Source organism: Mauremys mutica, chromosome 1 (genome assembly GCF_020497125.1).
Source record: "Mauremys mutica isolate MM-2020 ecotype Southern chromosome 1, ASM2049712v1, whole genome shotgun sequence".
Taxonomy (NCBI): Eukaryota; Metazoa; Chordata; order Testudines; family Geoemydidae; genus Mauremys; species Mauremys mutica.
In genome coordinates this window covers 313,103,905-313,122,623 of record NC_059072.1, presented here as the reverse complement: position 1 = coordinate 313,122,623, position 18,719 = coordinate 313,103,905, and the positions used below count along the sequence as shown (strand labels likewise).

The following is an 18,719-nucleotide window of genomic DNA, read 5'->3' as shown; positions in this document are numbered from 1 at the left end:
GAGGTTAAAAAACAAAAGAAAAATCCAGAATTCTACTTTGTTTTCACTCTGCCCCCTTGTGCACCCACATTATGGGTGAAGATCTCTGTGCTTCCCGAGTGCCATTCCCTAACCAGGCTCATTCATACTGGTCAATTTTTCGGGCTTTGGGTGAATGTGAAGTCTGCATGGCTTTGGAGGAAGTGAAGTTAAAGAAATTAAAATGCTTAAGCCATTTTTTATTGTACAAATATAACATTTATTCTACAGTGAGGATTTCCCCATAAATATGTTGTGTACAATGTATTTGTAATAGTACTAAATGCATCAAGAATAAACATTATATAAATTATGAATTGAAACTGTCCAGGTTTGACTCATGATTTAGCACCCAATCATGCAGTCTTTACTCAGTAAAAACTCCCACTGTAATATGTAAGATTATATATCTCAGGATTCATGTCTTATGTATCCCCTATTTACTTGTTTTACTATAGGTCTTACAAGTTTATAAACAATTGCAGAGGTGAAACAATGAAAAAATAAATGGGTTGATTTTTGTGGCTTCCAGATAGGGCCACTGATTTTTTTCTGGGCTGCAAATGGCTGAAATTATTTAATAATTTCCTTAGCTACAATGAATTGTTAGATGCTTACGCAATTAAACGCCAATCTACTCACCACAGGCATTTGATCAAAGGAGCGAATAGAAGATAATCTATCTGTAATAGAAGACAATCTATCTGTAAATAAGCAAAATATGTGATATCTTGATATTTTTCTCTCATATTCATAAAATTATATATTAATATATCTATGAAGGCACATTTCTACCTGTTGGATTTCCACGAATATGTTCCATCTTTTCTTGAAGAAGACCAGTTTGCCTTTCTAGTTGTCTGTTCAATTCTACTTGTGTCTCATACCTGGTTTTCCATTCATTACCTCAAAAGAAACACAAAGTTGTTATATTTATTTCCAAAATTTAATTCATACCACTAGAATTAGAAATTGCCTTTTTCACTTCCTTTTGGAGCCTGGCACCCCACATTTGTGTAACCAAGAAAGTGTCCGTTTACTGACAAGGGAACTTGAAAAAGATACTAGGTGAAATACTGGCCCCCTGGAAGTCAATGGGAGTTTTGCAATTTACTTCTGTGGGTGCGTCTACACTGCAATGTAAACCCAGGATTAGTGGGACTCGAGTCAGCTGACCCGTGTCCAGGAACCCCTGGGCTTGAGCATCTACATTGTATTTTAAACCTAAATTAAGAATTTCATGACCTGTGCTGGAACGTAAGGCTCTGGTGTCCACACTGCAGTCAGTTTGCAGACCCGAGTCACAGTAACCATATCCCAGAACCCCTAGCTTGCCCCCTGCCCTCTGAAATGAAACCCGCTCTAGCTCTAGAAATGTGGTGCGCTGTGGGAAAACTTTATTGCCTGCTCTGCACATTACCAGGAAGTAGCTCACTCTGCAAAAGGCTTGATTGGTTTGCTCTCCATTACAAACCCAGGGGAAGCTCTCTGATAGTATGTTTGCAGATCAGCAATCAGAACAGAATGGGTTAACGCTGACCTGAGCTGCTGCCCTTTCCCAGGGGGAGGGGTGTTTCTGTTTTCAATAAAGTAGATTGCAGATTGTTGGGATAGAGAGGACTAAGGAAGTTGTCCAATTGTGGGATACTTCCAGATGACTCTGGGGACCTGAGTCAAATGGGGCTGTGGCTACACTGCAAAGCAATAAGGCTCAGACCCTGGTCCCGGCTTGACTTCAGCTTGGACCTGATAGCCCTGCAGGGTCCTGGAACCTTGGGTCTACGCTCTTGGTTTGTGCAATTGCAGTGTAGACACAAGGGAGCGGGGTCAAGCGCGGTCTCACATTGTAGTGTAGACATATCCAGTGAGGTCAGGATTTCATCCAGTAACTGAAACTTATGTTTTTTTATATTTTTCATTCATGATATGTGAAATAATACAAAATACATGGCTAATGTACTTTTGTAGTCTTTATTATGACTTTATTTTACATCTTCAAGACTCATAGATTCCAAGGCCAAAGGGGACCATTGTGATCATCTAGTCCAGCGGTTCTCAAACGTTAGCAACCCGAGGATCCCCATTTTGATGTTAAAACTTTTGGGGACCCACAAACCCTCCTGCTCAGCCCCAGGCCCTGCCCCCAATCCACCCCCTCCCCACCTTTTCCCTTCACCCACTCACTCCATCCCCCCTCCATCTATTGCTCACTCTCTCCTACCCTCACTCACTTTCACCAGGCTGAGGCAGGGATTTGGGGTGCAGGAGGGGGTGAGAAGTTCAGGCTGTGGGAGGGAGTTTGGGTGCAGGAGGGGGTGAGGGTTGCAGGCTCTGGGAGGGAGTTTGGGTGCGGGTTGCGGGCTCTGGGCTGGGGCAGGGTGTTGGGGTACGGGGCGGGGGTGAGGGGTGCAGACTCCGGCCAGGTGGCGCTTACCTCGGGCAGCTCCCAAAAGCGACTGCCACATCTCTCTGGCAGTGGCTCTTGGGTAGGGAGGGCCAGGGAGTCTCTGGGCGCTGCCCCTGCCCATAGTCAATGCCACCAATGGCCGCAGTTCCTCACCAATGGGAGCTGTGGAGTCAGCGCTCGGGGTGGGGGTAGTGTGCGGAAACCCCCTGCTTCCCCCAGGGGCCACAGGAACGTGCCAGCTGCTTTTGGGAACGGTGCAGAGCAAGGGCTGGTAGGGAGCCTACCTTAGCCCCCGCTGGACTTTTAGCACCTAAAATCTCCCGGTTTGGATTCAGTAGCCTCCTGGAGATAGAGGAAGGGGGAGGAGTTGAGGGAGGGTGGGGGAGGAGTTGATCAGCAGGGTCCATGGACCCCAAGTACCCTCGGGATCCCCCAGGGGTCCACGGACCCCAGTTTGAGAAACACTGATCTAGTCTGACCTCCTGTATAGCACAGGCCATAGAATTTCCCCAAAATAATTCCTAGAACATCTTTTAGAAAAAAATTCTAGTCTTGATTTCAAAATTGTCTACAATAGTGAATCACCATGACCATTGGTAAATTGTTCCAGTGGTTAATTACTCTCATTGTTAAAATGTATGTTTGTACATACTATAAAAACAGTTCCTGGCTGGGGAGGGCTGGAGAGCAAGCGAGTTGGAACATGACTGCAGAGCTGCAGAGAACTCCCTTGCATGGCCAGTGACACTAGATTCCTGCAGGCAAAAGGTGCAGAGAAGGCTGTGGTCCTGGAGAGGAAGAGCAGAGCGCCCCGGCCAGGGTCGTGAGGATGACAAGTCCCTGGCTGCAGGAAAGGCCACCATGCTGCTGAATGGTTTCTGCCCAGAAACGGAGCCATTCAGCAGCAGGGTGACCTCCTCTGAGGCCAGGGATGACAAAGTTTCCTCTCCTCCTCCTTGCAGTCCTGGCCAGGGACCTCTGCTCTGCTGGACCAGAATCAGAGTCTCCTTGACAGCTTGTGCCTGCAGGAATTGGGTGTGTCTGGTCCCATGGCATGCAGGGATCCCTCTGCTGTCACAGCCCCACTCCCATTACAGCAGAGCTGCAGAGAGCTCCCTGCATAACCGCTGGGCCAGTGACACCGATCCCTGCAGGCACAAGATGTGGGGAAGGCTGCAGTCCTGGCAGGGCAAAGCAGAGATCCCCGGCACTCCCAGCTGGTGACTGCAGAGCCATTCAGCAAACAGTAGCTACCCCTGCAGCAGGGACCTTGTCCTCTTCCTCCTCCATGCAGTCCTAGCAGGAGTCTCTGCTCTCCCATGTCAGGGCCACAGCCCCTGCCCCCTCTTCTCCCCCAGCATGCAGGGACCAGGTGTCACTGCACTGAAGCAGCACAGGGAGCTCTCTGCAGTTGTGCTGTCAGGGACCTGCTCACTCACTCCAGTCAGTGTGTCAGCTAAAATCAACATTTACTGACAGTTTTCGATTAAAATTGAATCCTGCCGAGATTAATTATTATTCACTTACCTTCATCCTCAACACTGCTAAGTCTTTTTTCAAGTTCTGTTATCGTGTTTCTCAATTCAAATATTGAGAGTTCAAGCATTTCCCTGTGATAGAGAAGTTAATTAAATGGTTATTTAATTAATCTTCTTACTAACAACAAAATCTAACTTAAATTTTATGTGTAGTTGAAGTGTCCTTGTGCTTATATTCTATTATGTACATTGGAGAGATTGAGGCCAGAAGGGACCACCGGATCGTCTAGCTTTACCTCCTGCACATAGGCTACTAAACCCTACTCAGTTGCCCCGGTAGTAAATCCAGTAAACTGGATTAAATTAAAATGTTACAGACCTCAGAAGACTAAACTACTGTGTGCCTTAGGCAGGGAACTGGAGGGACTGAGGTGCACGAATGCCTGAGGCACGTGCAATGGCAGGGAAAGGATTTGGTGAGACATACCTAGATGATCCTAGCAAGTGAGCTAGACTCATGCTGCAGAGAAAGGTGAAAAAGAAAAACAGCACCCCTCCCAAACCACACCAAAAATCCCAAGGTTCCTGGCAATCTAACTTGGGGGGAAAATTCCTTCCCAATCCCCAAAATGGTGATCAGTATGACTTTGAACATGTAAGCAAGATCCGCTAGCCATGCATCTCAAAGAGAATTCTCTGTACCGCCTCCATGCGCACCAGTCCACTCTGTCCAATGTCTCATCATTACAATATTTTTCTCCAGGGTTGCTACAGTGCTTTAGAAATATAGAGGCATTTCTGAAATTTTGTGATTGGAGACATTTTCATAAGAAGATAACATACTATCTCTAAATATCAATATTTGTCTGGCAAAACATTATGTGTTAAGCTAATGAACTAATGATTATCTTAGTTCTTGATACATACGAGTACACTTGAGAAAAGTGCTATTGGAAATTCTGATCTTAGTTTAACTCAGAACTCAGTGCTTAGAGACTAATAATCATTCTTCTAGATACTTTTTGGCCACATATTATGACAATGACTTAGATTTCATTCAGAACTAATTGTCAAAGTATAGAATAACTAGCAGCTAAACCCAGGGTTTGAAATAGTATAAAACTAGTATATTCACAGTCCATTTTAGTCAATTTAATGGTCATATGATTTTAAAAATAGTAAATGTTATGATTTCAGCTATTTAAATGTGAAATTTCACGGTGTTGTAATTGTAGGGGTCCTGACCTAAAAAGGAGTTGTGTGGGGGGGTGTCACAAGGTTATTGTAGGGGGGGGTTGTATTGTAGGGGGTATGGTACTACCACCCTTACTTCTGCGCTGCTGCTGGCGGTGGTGCTGCCTTCGGAGGTGGGCAGCTGGAGAGCAGCAGCTGCTGGCTGGGAGCCCAGCTCTGAAGGCAGAGCCGCTGCCGGCAGCAGCACAGAAGTAAGGATGGCATGGTATGGTATTGCCACTCTTACTTCTGTGCTGCTGCTTGCAGAGATGGGCCCTTAGTTAGCAGCTGCCGCTCTCCAGCCACCCAGCTCTGAAAACAGCAGCACAGAAGTAAGGGTGGAATAATATGGCACTGCCACCCTTACTTCCGCACTGCTGCTGGCGGGGTGCTGTCTTCAGAGCTGGGTGCCCGGCCAATAGTCGCTACTCTCCAGCCACTGAGCTCTGAAGGCAGCGCAGAAGTAAGGGTGGCAATACCGCTAAAATAACTTTGTGACCCCCCTGCAACTACCTTTTGGGAAGGACCCTCAATTTGAGAAATGCTGCTCTCCCCCATGAAATCTGTATAGTATAGGCTAAAAGCACAAAAATATTATACAGATTTCATGGTCTGTGAGGCGTTTTTCATGGCCGGTGAATTTGGTAGGGCTCTATATATAACAAATAGAAAATTTCCCCTAGATATATAGGAACTAAGCCACTATTATTTTTATTACTTAAGCTTTAATTTGAAAAAAAAAAAAAGTTTAGCGCTTTAGAGTGTGAAATGTCTTCAAAATATACAAACTGTCAATTGTGTTGGAAATTTAAGCTTTGATTGAATCAAGCATTTATGAGCGATTTGACAGTGGGAGTAGTCACTGAGAAGTGACATGATTTTTGCATTTCCACCCATTCAGGTATCCAGTCAGTGTTAGTGAGATATGCTTTCCATAATACTTTAATACCAGTTTAAATGGACAAAATAGTTAATATTTCAGCAGAAAGCCTAAATATTAAACTCCACAATTATCTTTCTGATAATTATTATTTAAAATCATATATTCCTCTATATAAATCTTGGCACTTTACAAACACAGGTTAAGACACATTCCCCATTCAGTTTACAATCTAAGGTCCTGATGCTTAAGAACATAAAAACAGCCATAGTGGGTCAGAACAAAGGTCCATCTAGCCCAGTATCCTGTCTTCCGACAGTGGCCAATGCCAGGTGTCCCCAGAGGGAATGAACAGAACAGGTAATCATCAAGTGATCCATTCAGTGTCACCCAATCGTAGGCCTGGTCTACACTAGGGGGCGGGGTCGATGAGAGATACGCAACTTCAGCTATGGGAATAGCATAGCTGAAGTCGAAGTCTCTTATTCTGACTTACCTCCCGTCCTCACGGTGCGGGATCGACGGCTGCAGCTCCCCCTGTCGACGCCGCTACCGCCGTTCGCCCTGGTGGAGTTCCGGAGTCGATGGGCACGTGTTCGGGGATCGATATATCACGTCTAGATGAGACGTGATATATCGATCCCCGATAAACCGATTGCTACCCGCCGATCCGGCGGGTAGTGTAGACATACCCCCAGCTTCTGACAAACAGAGACTAGGGACACCATCCCGCCCATCCTGGCTAATAGCCATTGATGGACCTATCCTCCATGCAGGGCCGGCTTTAGGCTGATTCCCCCGAATCAGGCCCTGCACTTAAGAGGGCACCGCGCCCAGCCAAAGCGTGGAGTCCAGCAACCCTGCGGCCCCGCTACCCTGGCCGGAGCCCAGCAACCCCGCGACCCACTTCCCCAGCGGAGTGCAGCAAGCCCCGCAGCCCCTAGTCAGAGCGCTGGCCGGAGCGTGGCAAGTCCTGCAGCCCCACTCTCCCATCTGGAGAGTGGCAAGCCCCACCGCCCCTTTCCCCCGGCCACAGAGTGGGCAGACAGCTCTAAGCACGCAGCCCTGCTCCCCAGACCGGAGGGCGGCAAGCCCCACGGCCCCTCTCTCCCGGCCGGAGCGCGGCAATCCGAAGTGCCACCGAAGACTCGGAGCGCCGCCCGGTGAGTACAAGCCCTACAAATTGGGCCCCGCACTTGCTAAAGCCGGCCCTGCCTCCATGAACTTATCTAGTTCTTTTTTGAACCCTGTTATAGTCTTGGCCTTTGCAACATCCTCTGGCAAGTAGTTCTACAGGTTGACTGTACATTGTGTGAAAAAATATTTCCTTTTGTTTTAAACCTGCTGCCTATTCATTTCATTTGGTGACCCCTAGTTCTTGTGTTCTGAAAAGGAGTAGATAATACTGCCTTATTTACTTTCTCCACACCAGTCATGATTTTATAGACCTGTACCATATCTGCTCTTAGTCGTCTCTTTTCCAAGCTGAAAAGTCAAGTCTTATTAATCTCTCCTCATACTGAAGCCATTCCATACCCCTAATAATTTTTGTTGCCCTTTTATGAACCTTTTCCAATTCCAATCTATCTTTTTTGAGATATGGTGATCACATCTGCATGCAGTATTCAAGATGCGAATGTAACATGGATTTATATAGAAGCAATATGATATTTTCTGGCTTATTAGCAATCCCTTTCTTAATGATTCCCAACATTCTGTTCACATTTTAACTACCACAGCATATTGAGTGGATAGTTTCAGAGAGCTATCCACAATGACTCCAAGATCTCTTTATTGAGTGGTAATAGCTAATTTAGACCCCATCATTTTATATGTATAGTTGGGATTATGTTTTCCAATGTGCATTACTTTGCATTTATCAACATAGAATTTTATCTGCCATTTTGTTAGCCAATCACCCAGTTTTGTGAGATCTTTTTGTAGCTCTTCACCGTCTGCTTGGGACTCAACTATCTTGAGTAGTTTTGTATCACCTGCAAATTTTGACACTTCACTGTTTACCCCTTTTTCCAGATCATTTATGAATATGTTGAATAGGACTGGTCCCAGAACAGGCCCCAGGGGGACACCACAATTTACCTCTCTCCCTTCTGAAAACTGACCACTTACTCCTACCCTTTGTTTCCTATCTTTGAACCAGTTAGCAATCCATGAGAGGACCTTCCCTCTTATTCCATAGCAGCTACTTTGCTTAAGAGCCTTTGGTGAGGGAACTTATCAAAGGCTTTTTGAAAATATCGATATCAATTGGATCCCTCTTGTCCACTTGCTTGTTGACCCCCTCAAAGAATTCTATTAGATTGGTGAGGCATGATTTCCCTTTACAAAAACTATGTGGACTCTTCCCCAACAGATTATGTTCATCTATGTGTCTGACAATTCTGTTCCTTACTATAGCTTCAACCAATTTGCTCGGTACTGAAGTCAGGCTTACTGGCCTATAATTGCCGAGGTCACCTCTGGAGCCCTTTTTAAAAATTGGTGTCACATTAGCTATCCTCCAGTCATTTGGTACAGAAACTGATTTAAATGATAGATTACAAACTAGTTAGTAGTTCTGCAATTTCACATTTCAGTTCCTTCAGAACTCTTGGGTGAATACCATCCGGTCCTGGTGACTTATTACTGTTTAGTTTATCGATTTGTTCCGAAAACCTCCTCTAATGACACTTCAATCTGCAACTGTTCCTCAGATTTGTTACCTAATAAGAATGGCTCAGATTTAGGAATTTCCCTCACATCCTCAGCCAGGAAGACCAAAGCAAAGAATTCATTTAGTTTCTCTGCAATGGCCTTATCGTCCTTGAGTGCTCCTTTAGCATCTCGATCACCAAGTGGTCCCAGTGGTTGTTTAGCAGGCTTCCTGCTTCTGATGTACTTCAAAAAAATTGCTATTACTTTTTGAGTCTTTGGCTAGCTGTTCTTCAAATGCTTTTTTTGGCCTTCCTAATTATATTTTTACACTTCATTTGTCAGAGTTTATGGTTCTTTCTATTTTCCTCACTAGGATTTAACTTCCACTTTTTAAAGGATGACTTTTTGTCCCTCACTGCTTCTTTTACTTTGTTGTTTAGCCACAGTGGCACTTTTTTGGTTCTCTTACTATGTTTTTTAATTTGGGGTATACATTTAAGTTGAGCCTCTCTTGTGGTGTCTTTCAAAAGTTTCCATGCAGCTTGCAGGGATTTCACTTTTGGCACCGTACCTTTTAATTTCTGTTTAACTAACTTCCTCATTTTTGTGTAGTTCCCCTTTTTGAAATTAAATGTTACAGTGTTGAGCTGCTGTGGTGTTTTCCCCGCCACAGGGATGTTAAATTTAATTATATTATGGTCACTGTTACCAAATGGTCCAACTATATTCACCTCTTGGACCAAATCCTGTGCTTCATTTAGGACTAAATGAAGAATTGCCTCTCCTCTTGTGGGTTCCAGGACTAGCTGCTCCAAGAAGCAGTCATTTAAGGTGTCAAGAAACTTTATCTCTGCATCCCATTCTGAAGTGATATATACTTAAGTCAATATGGGGATAGTTGAAATCCCCCATTATTATTGAGTTTTTAATTTTTATAGCCATTCTAATCGCCCTGAGCAATTCACAGTCACTATCACCATACTGGTCAGGTGGTCGGTAATATATCCCTAATCATAGAATATCAGGGTTGGAAGGGACCTCAGGAGGTCATCTAATCCACGCCCCCTGCTCAAAGCAGGACCAATCCCCAGACAGATTTTTGCCCCAAATCCTTAAATGGCCCCCTCAAGGACTGGGCTCATAACCCTGGGTTTAGCAGGCCAATGCTCAAACCACTGAGCTATCCCTCCCTAATGCTATATTCTTATTATTAGAGCATGGAATTACTATCCATAGAGATTCTATGATACAGTTTGGTTCATTTAAGATTTTTACTTCATTTGATTCTATGATTTCTTTCACATTTAGTGCCACTACTACCCCACCAGCACAACCTGTTCTGTCCTGCTGATATATTTTGTACCCTGGTAGTATTGTGTCCCATTGATTATCCTTCATTCCACCAAGTTTCTGCAATGCTTATTACATCAATATCCTCATTTAATACAAGGCACTCTAGTTCACGCATCTTATTATGCAGTATTTGTGTATAAGCACTTTAAAAACTTGTCACTACTTAGCTGTCTGCCATTAAACGACGTAATTGAATGGGACTCTTTTTTATTTGACTGTTTCTCATCAGATCCTACCTGTATTTTATCATTTTCCATCCTCTCCTCCTTATTATGACATAGAGAATCCCCATTAATAAATACTCCCCTAAGAGATGTCTCTGTCCAAACCACGTACTCCTCCATACCTGTTGGCTTTCCCTCACCCCTTAGTTTAAAAACTGCTCTATGACCTTTTTAATTTTAAGTGCCAGCAATCTGGTTCCATTTTGGTTTAGGTGGAGCCCATCCTTCTTGTACAGACTCCCCCTTTCCCAAAAGTTTCCCCAGTTCCTAATAAATCTAAACCCCTCCTCCCTACCCTACACTACTGTCTAATCCACACATTGAGATCTTGCAGTTCTGCCTGTCTAACTGGCTCTGCGTATGAAACTGGAAGCATTTCAGAGAATGCTACCATGGAGGTCCTGGACTTCAGTCTCTTACCTAGCAGCCTAAATTTGGCCTCTAGGACCTTTCTCCTATCCTTCCCTATGTCATTGTACATGTACCACGACCACCAGCTCCTCCCTAGCACTACACATAAGTCTATCTAGATATCTTGAGAGATCTGAAACCTTCGCACCATGCAGGCAAGTCACCATGCAATTCTCCTGGTCATCGTAAACCCAACTATGTATGTTTCTAATGATCGAATCCCTCATGACTATTACCTGTCTCTTCCTAAAAAACGGAGAAGTATCCTCAGTGTGAGAGGATACCACAACACTATCTGGAAGGAAGGCCCCAACTATGGTATTGTTTCTCTCTGCTCCAGTTGGATATTCTCCTTCCTTTAGACTTTCATCCTCCTCAATAGCAGAGAGGCTGTCAGACCGGGGGTGGGACCGTTCTACTGTGTTCCAGAAAGTCTCATCTATGTACCTCTCTATCTCCCTTAGCTCCTCCAGTTCAGCCACTCTGGTCTCCAAAGCCCATACACGGTTTCTGAGGGACAGGAACTCCTTGCACTGAATGCATATATATGCCACCTGCCCATAGGGCAGGTAATCATACATGCTGCATTGGATGCAATAAACTGGATAGCCCCCATTCTGTTGCTGGACTTCTGCCTGCATTCTCTTTTTACTCCTGCAGCTCGTTCCTTTGTTGTTGTTTTGTTTTTATCAGGGGGTGTTTTTGGCTTTAAATGTAAAGAATGTTGAGTGTATCTAGCCCCATCTCAAACTCCCCCTCAAAACTCCAGTGTTAGCTGCTCCTGTTCGCTACCTGCTATGGTCGCTTAGGAGCTCGCTTTTAAAGCCCTGGTCTTCATGAGTAGCTCCGTCCCCTAGTTAAGGGTTGATGGGTGCTAATGGGCTTAGGGATCAAAGCCTCATTAAGAAGCTCTCAGCCTTGCCTAGCAGGCCATTAGGCTCACTACGCAGTCCCCCAAACAAATGGACTGAGCCATGCAGATGGACTCTTAAATTTACAAAGACACCACCAGTTTGTGCAGACATGATTGCAGAACTGGAGCCTAAAGTGAACAAAAACACTGGACTAACAGGAATGTAAGGTAAGGAAAAAGGATTACAGATGAGAAAAAGATAGAAAGGGCTACTGGAAAAGTGAGGTTTAAGGAGAGGAAGAGAATGAGTGATGTGAGTGAACAAGAAAATGGCAACTGTTCCAAGTACAGGATGCAACATGGCAGAATACGTGAATCCCAGAGTGGGAGAAAAAGATGACTCAAGCAGCATCTCCAGGACTACCATACTGCTGGTAGCAGAAATGACATCAGTTTTCAGTAAAATGACAGCATCTAAACAGCCAAATCAATGATCAGAGGAGCAGGAAGGCAAACATGGGATGGGAAGCTGAAGAATTGACATATCAGGGAAGAGATAGGGAAGGAACTAGTTGTGGGGAAGCTGGGGCCTGCAAATGTTAAGGGTTTCAAAAGAAGCCCCCAGTCCAAGAGGAGGTTGGGCCAGATAACCCAGGGAGGCTGGAAGTCTCCAGGGGGAAGGGGAGAGCGGAGAGAAGTCCTAATTTACTCCTTGCTCCAGTCATTCTTTGTCCCCATCCACTTCAGATTTGGGAGGAGGGGCACAGGGGCAGGAGGGTAACAAAACAATTGTTGGTTTGAACAGAAGACACCAACAGGAAGGGAGAAAGTCAGAGAGTTAGCATACTGCAAGGAAAGCATGAGGAGGATGGAGAGAGTTGAGATAAATGCATGAGAGGGCAGGGTTAGAGGCAAGAAGATCATGAGGGTATCTGACGACTGCTGCTCCCACTCCAAAAGAAGGAGCCAGTGGGTTTCAGAGATATTTTACTCCTGGGGGAATTCTGCACCAAAAAAATTAAAAGTTATGCACACAATATTTTAAAATTCTGCAAAATTCTGCATATTTTATTTGTCAACATAACACAATCTGATCATGCCAGTTTTAATTATTTTGGTAATTTATTTCAAAATATTGTCAACAAGTATGTCCATAACAATACAAAAAAAGATTCAGGATTTTTTTATTTTTTTAGCAAATGGATTCCCTACTAGGCATATTAATATAGAACTTTGAGTAATTCATTTAAACTACAACTCAGAAACGTATTTCCCACATCCCTCTGAAGTGGTGCAAAGGGTTGAGGGAGTTAGGGGAAACAGAGGAGCTGAGGGAGAGGGAAGGAACCTGGGAGTGAACCTGGAGGGTTGTTGGTGTGGGTGGGAGAAGTATGGAACAGTTTCTTTTGGAGGGGGAGGGATTGTTAGGGAGTTGGCGACCTTCTCTACAGACCCTGACTGACACCTAACCTCTACCATTTCATCGGGCACATCTCACCCCATCCCTACGTGTCCCTGTAGTCCCCCTAACTCCCTCATCCCCATGTGACCCAGAGCTCCCCTCCCATTCAGACACTGGCTCAATGCTGTCACCCCACTAACTCCTGTGCCCATGCCCCAGTCTGTCCCCCCCACTAGCCCTTCTGAACCCCAGTCTGTGACCTCCCCCATCTCCGCAGCCCTGTGTGCCCCACGGTGCCTCCTAACCTGGCTCCATTGGCAGCCTGCTGCTAGCTGTTAGTGCCGGTCAGCGGCCTCTGGCGGGTGAAAGGCGGAACTGCCACACTTCTTCTACAGAATGTATTTTCTGCAGAAAAAAATAATTCTGCATCCAACAAGAAGTCTGCACGTGTGCAGTGGCACACAATTCCCCCAGGAGTAATATTTACTGACAGCAGAAGGATGGTGAGACTCAGGAATCTGGGGTTCCATTCCATACTCTGGAGGGGAGTGTGTTCTAGTAGGCACAGAGTCGTCTTCCCATTTTCCTCAAGCTTGACCTTTTCTGCCCCAGGCTCTTCAATGTGTCCTAGTCCTGTCTCTTCCTCACCCCTGACTTCATGTCCCGCTTGCCTCACCTAGGCAGTCCAGTCTCCACTCCTCAGGCTTCTCATCCTCCTTTTAGTCTCCTTGCCCAGCAAATCTTAATTTCACCTCTCCAGACTCCCCATCCCAGTCCCAGCTTCCTTGCCCACTATTCCCAATTCCACTCCTCCCACTCTCTTTGCCCAGAGAGTCCCAGTCTGCCTCCTAAAGCCTCATTCAGTTTCAGTCTCCTCCAACCTAGTGACTCCCAAGTCCTCCATTTCCCTTCCTAGCTCCCAGTTTCATTGGTCAGCCAGTTCCACTCTCCTCCCACCTCAACTCCCTCCACCACAAAAACCTCCAATACCAGCTTCTTCCCCCCAGGCTCTGTGTCCCATCTACTTCCCCTGGACCATCTGTAGCTTTTGCCTTCTCTGCATGCATCAGGCAGCTTCCTTCTCCAGGCTACCAGTAGGTCACTCGGAGCACAAACAAAACAAGGCTCCCTGCTCTCAATTCAAGTACCCAGACCCAGTACAGTCTGCAGCAGCCCAGAGCTGTAAGTGCTGGAGCATGCCCAGCGCAGATGGAATCTTTGTGGAATTTAGCTGCTAAAATCTATGAGCATGTGCATATTTTTCAAAGGCTTAGAACTTGGTCAAATCTGTGTGAACTTCATGGGGCTGGCAAGTGGCACATCCCTAGCACAAAGGCCACCCTTGGCCAAATGTCAAGCTCCTGCTTCAAAGCAGGCAGGCGCTAGAGCAGCTCAGAGCAAAGGTTGTGAGAACATTGCAGCAGAGAGAAAACATTTCCTCAGCCTCATTCTCTAAAACAGCTGGAGCAACTTGGCTGACCTTTTCCCAAAACAACTCAGCCCCAGGCAGACACCAGCCTGGAGACGTTCAGCCCCAGTGCTCGAGGGGCGGCAAAGCTAGAAGCACCTGACAGCGGGGTGTTATAATGGAGAGCACTAGGCAACCCTATACCAGGCAGGCGCTAGTCTCCTAGCTAGGAGCCTTTCCCTGGCGTACCCCGCAGCACAGCCCGCGCTGACTCCCAGGCACTGCTGCAGGCACCGAGCGCGGCCCCTTTCCCCACCGCTCTGGGACGGGAACTCACGTCATCTGCGTCTCCTGCCCCAGCTCCAGCCGGAGCTGCTCAGAGCCCAGGGCGCTGGAGTCCCCGTCCCCGCCTTCTCCCATCGCTGCCCGCAGCAGCCCCGAGACCCCGCCTGCCACGGGGCGTGTGCGCGCGCGCTCGTCTCCTTGGAGAGGAGGCAGCCTAAGGGGGGCGGGGGAGGAGAGAGGGGAGTAGCCACACGAGCCATAGATCAAACGGCCCATCCCGGACACGTGACAGCCACCCCGGGAGGGGGCAGGTCACATGAGTCGCGCTGGATCACGTGACAGCGGGCTAGGGAACGAGTCTCGAGGGCGCTGGCGGGAGGACGCGCGCGACTCAAGCTCCTGACTGTTGGGCTGCGCGCGGCGCCGGCTGGCTGAGAATGGCTGCGCGCGCGCCCCAGTGTCTCGCCTCCGACGGGGCGTACGGGCGGCTGGCGGCTGCGCTAGGTAACGGGAGGGGCCGCGCGGGGCAGCCGCTCTGCAGAGGCTCACGCGCCTGGCGACGGGCCGCCTCCCGCTGGGCCCTACGCTCAGCGCCGGAGCCGCCGCCCCCCGCTCTGGTCACTCGGGCAGCGCCCGTCTGCCTGGCCCGCCGCGCCTGGCCCCTGCACCCCGGCCGCGGAGCCGCTCGCCGAGGGGATGCGCGCGGGGGCAGCCCCGCCCCCCTCCCATCACAGCGGCCGCTGCGGAGTTAAACGTCGCTGGCACCGTGTTGGTGGGGTGACCAGACAGCAAATGTGAAAAATCAGGACGGGGGTTGGGGGTAATAGGAGCCTATGTAAGAAAAAGACCCAAAAATTGGGACTGTCACTATAAAATCGGGGCATCTGGTCACCCTACATGGGTTCATGCTGGGGCAAAGCAGCAGCACAGATTGACCGACTGAACTGCATCAGCTACCACAGGGGTAACTTCCCAGCTCCAGCCAGATAGATTGATGTGTCTCGGCCTAAGGGCCTGCAATAGTTTAAGTAAAACACGGAGGGAAGCTTTGCAGCCAGTTCTTGCCTCTGTGGGAGTCAGCGGAGTGTGGCAGTACAGAGTGTCCTGCAGCACATGGGAACTTTAAACTTCCCATCGAAGCTTAACCTATCATGGCACAGGCTAGACAGTACTTTTTCCATGGCAGAAATTGACCCTTCCTCTCCTACAGTTATAGACTAGAAGAGAGATAAAGAGTGTAATAGAAGGGAGGTGTGCTTCGCTGCCAGCCACATGTGCTCTAGTAGTTCCTCCATAACCGTTCTCTTCAGTACTGTTGCTACAGAGATGGGAGGATTTTATAAGAGTACAATGTAAGGTCAGGTTTGAAGGCACCAAACAGAATGAAGCACTGCATTTTACTCTGCAGACTTGTTTATGGTATGAAAACTTGACTGGAACTTATTTTGCAAATAAATGTAAAATATTACAGAGTTTGCTCAGCTATTGCTTTAATGCCACATATCTGATGCCTCGCCTTCTTTGCTTTGTCTAGAGAAACTCACAAAGGAAGCAGAAAGCTTGTCAGAATACCAGAAACTAATGAAAAAGCATGATACAGCTTTGACCCAGTTAAACAAGAGTTTTGACGAGGTAGGATAAGCTAACTATTGTCTAAACCACCTTGACCTGTGAAGTGTTTCATGTAGCTGAAGTTGTGTAATGTAGCTCAATCTTCCCCTGTGGCATAGACAAGGCCTAAATCAATCTAAGCTATGCAAAAAGTCAATCTAAGCTGTGTAATTTGAGTTTAGTGGATAGCATAATTCAAATCGACATAGCTTAAATCTACATACCGCGGGGTCCACACTATGCTACGTCAACTCCCCTTACTCTTCTCGATCCAGTGGAGTACAAGAGTCGACGGGACAGTGATCTGCGGTTGATTTAGGGGGTCTTTACTAGACCCACTAAATTGACTGCCGATGTATCGATCGCCGCTCATTGATTCCACAGTAAGTATAGACAAGCTCTAATTTGTTAAACCAATGAGGACTGAAGAGCGCAAAACACCTAACATTAACAGCCACTAGTCTAATCTGATATGTATTGGGTTGTATTTTTTTTTTTTTAAATTGAACTGGATTCAGTAACATCTGACATAGTTTTAGATCACACAAGCATTTTTGCATTGGCTCTTGGTTCTCTTTTACAGGCAGCTGTGGGCATAATTCCCTCTTATGCTGTACAAGAAGAGTGAGGAACTAGATTCTCTTTTATGTGTATTGTAGTAGTTCCTGTAACGAGTGAAGGGCTGTCAGTGCGGCACAGATTGCTCCTAAACAGCTAACAATCTAAAAGTGACAAGAGAGAAAAATAAAAGCAACAATGTTTTCAATGAATACAAACTGGTCTTGTACCCAAATCACTGTTAGCTTGGGTTTTGGAGTTGTAAGTCAGTTAATTTGGTGAAAACATCTGGGCAGGAGGTGGTTTTGACAGTGTTAGTAAGTTATAATTGATGCTATTATTCTCAGTGAATTATCTGAGATGCAAATGAATTGCAGAACTGTCTAAAATCCTCAATCAGTGACAAATTGTATGGTAACTGCTTTTAAAAACAGTTGCTCCTGCTACCATACATTGAGAATTCATTGAACACTAGATTTTTAAATTGGAGAGAACAGTGGACAAAAATCAATAATTTTAACTATGACTAGTAATGACTCAGCCCTAATTAACTGTCAGGATTCACTATAGCAGAGACCTTAAATAGGGCAGTAGTCTGCCTCTTCCTTTTAGACTCAAACCAGCTAATATGAGAAATATGGCAATATAACTATAGAACTACTAAGCTAGCTATCAGAGGGGTAGCCATGTTAGTCTGGATCTGTAAAAGCAGCAAAGAGTTCTGTGGCACTTTATAGACTAACAGACGTATTGGAGCATGAGCTTTCGTGGGTGAATACCCACTTTGTCGGATGCATATGATAGCTATAGCTCTTGTATTATTATTTTGAAAGTGGACTACATCTTCTAACATACCTAGGGCTCTACCAAGTTCATGGCTATGAAAAATGCGTCAGACTGTGAAATCTGATCTCCTCTGTGAAATCTGGCTAGTGTAGGGGAGACCAGATTGCAGAGTTGGGCGGCAGCTGTTGGTTGGGAGACCACCATTGAAGGCAGCAGCACTGCTGGCAGCAGCGCAGAAGTGAGGTGGCCTGGTATGGGGCAGGGCTGGTCTTACAGGTGAGCAAGTGGGCAACTGCCTAGGGCCCTGTGGTCATCCCCCTGCCTCCAATACAGCCAGACCAAGGCCAGGGGCAGCTCCAGGCACCAGCACACGCTTGGGGCGGCAAGCCGCAGGGGGCGCTCTGCCAGTCGCCACTAGGGCGGCAAGCAGGTTGCCTTCGGGGGCATGCCTGCGGAGGGTCTGCTGGTCCCGTGGCTTCGGTGGACCTCCTGCAGCCGTGCCGCCGAATCCGCGGGACTGGGGAGGCCCCGTTAACTCCCAAGAACCAGGCTCCAGCTGCTAGTCCTGGGGAGGGACAGGACTTTCTTTGCACATGCCACTCCTGAGGCTAGGTCAGACATCTCTGGGAACCTCCCCTGGCTGCAGGAAGTGGCATGGCTGCTGGCTGGAAGTCCAGCTCTGAAGGCAGCACTGCTGCATGCAGAAGTGAGTATAGCATGGCATAGCATGATATTGCCATCCTTACTTCTGCACTGCTGCTGGTGGTGATGCTGTCTTCAGAGCTGGCTGCCTGCTCACCACTGAAGGCAGCAGCACAGAAGAGTGGTATTACTGCAACCCCCACCCACCTCTTTTGGGTTGAGAACCCCTATAGTGACACTACTGTGAAATTTCAGATGTCAATATCTAAAATTGAAATTTACAATTTTAAAAATCCTATGATTGTGAAATTGACCAAAATGGACTGAATTGGGTAAGGCCCTACTTGTACCCATTAGTATTAAAGATATGAATCTTAATCATACAAGGCTGGCTGTGAAAGAGAATAAAACTTGTAAATTATGCTTCCAGTTTACATGGTATGTGGCAAGAAAATGAAGTTAGCTATACAGAGAATAGAGTTTAAAAATTAGGGTACAACCCTGTTCCTGGTGTC

General features: G+C 46.6%; 1 protein-coding gene across 2 annotated transcripts in view; it reads right to left on the bottom strand.

The window, feature by feature from the left end:
* The window catches only part of LOC123369790 (coiled-coil domain-containing protein 169-like), a 45,805-nt gene extending 30,904 nt beyond the window's left edge, over window positions 1–14,901 (bottom strand). Inside the window, exons 1-4 of one of the 2 annotated variants that reach the window (XM_045015762.1) lie at window positions 14,660–14,901; window positions 3,953–4,035; window positions 814–924; window positions 661–701 (exon numbers count right to left, since the gene is read on the bottom strand). In XM_045015762.1, coding sequence (XP_044871697.1) covers window positions 661–701; window positions 814–924; window positions 3,953–4,035; window positions 14,660–14,883 — 459 coding nt within the window. In that variant the 5' untranslated portion in view covers window positions 14,884–14,901. The remainder of the gene's footprint in view (window positions 1–660; window positions 702–813; window positions 925–3,952; window positions 4,036–14,659) is intronic. The other variant, XM_045015754.1, reaches the window with a different exon arrangement.
* Between the last annotated feature and the right edge of the window lie 3,818 nt (window positions 14,902–18,719).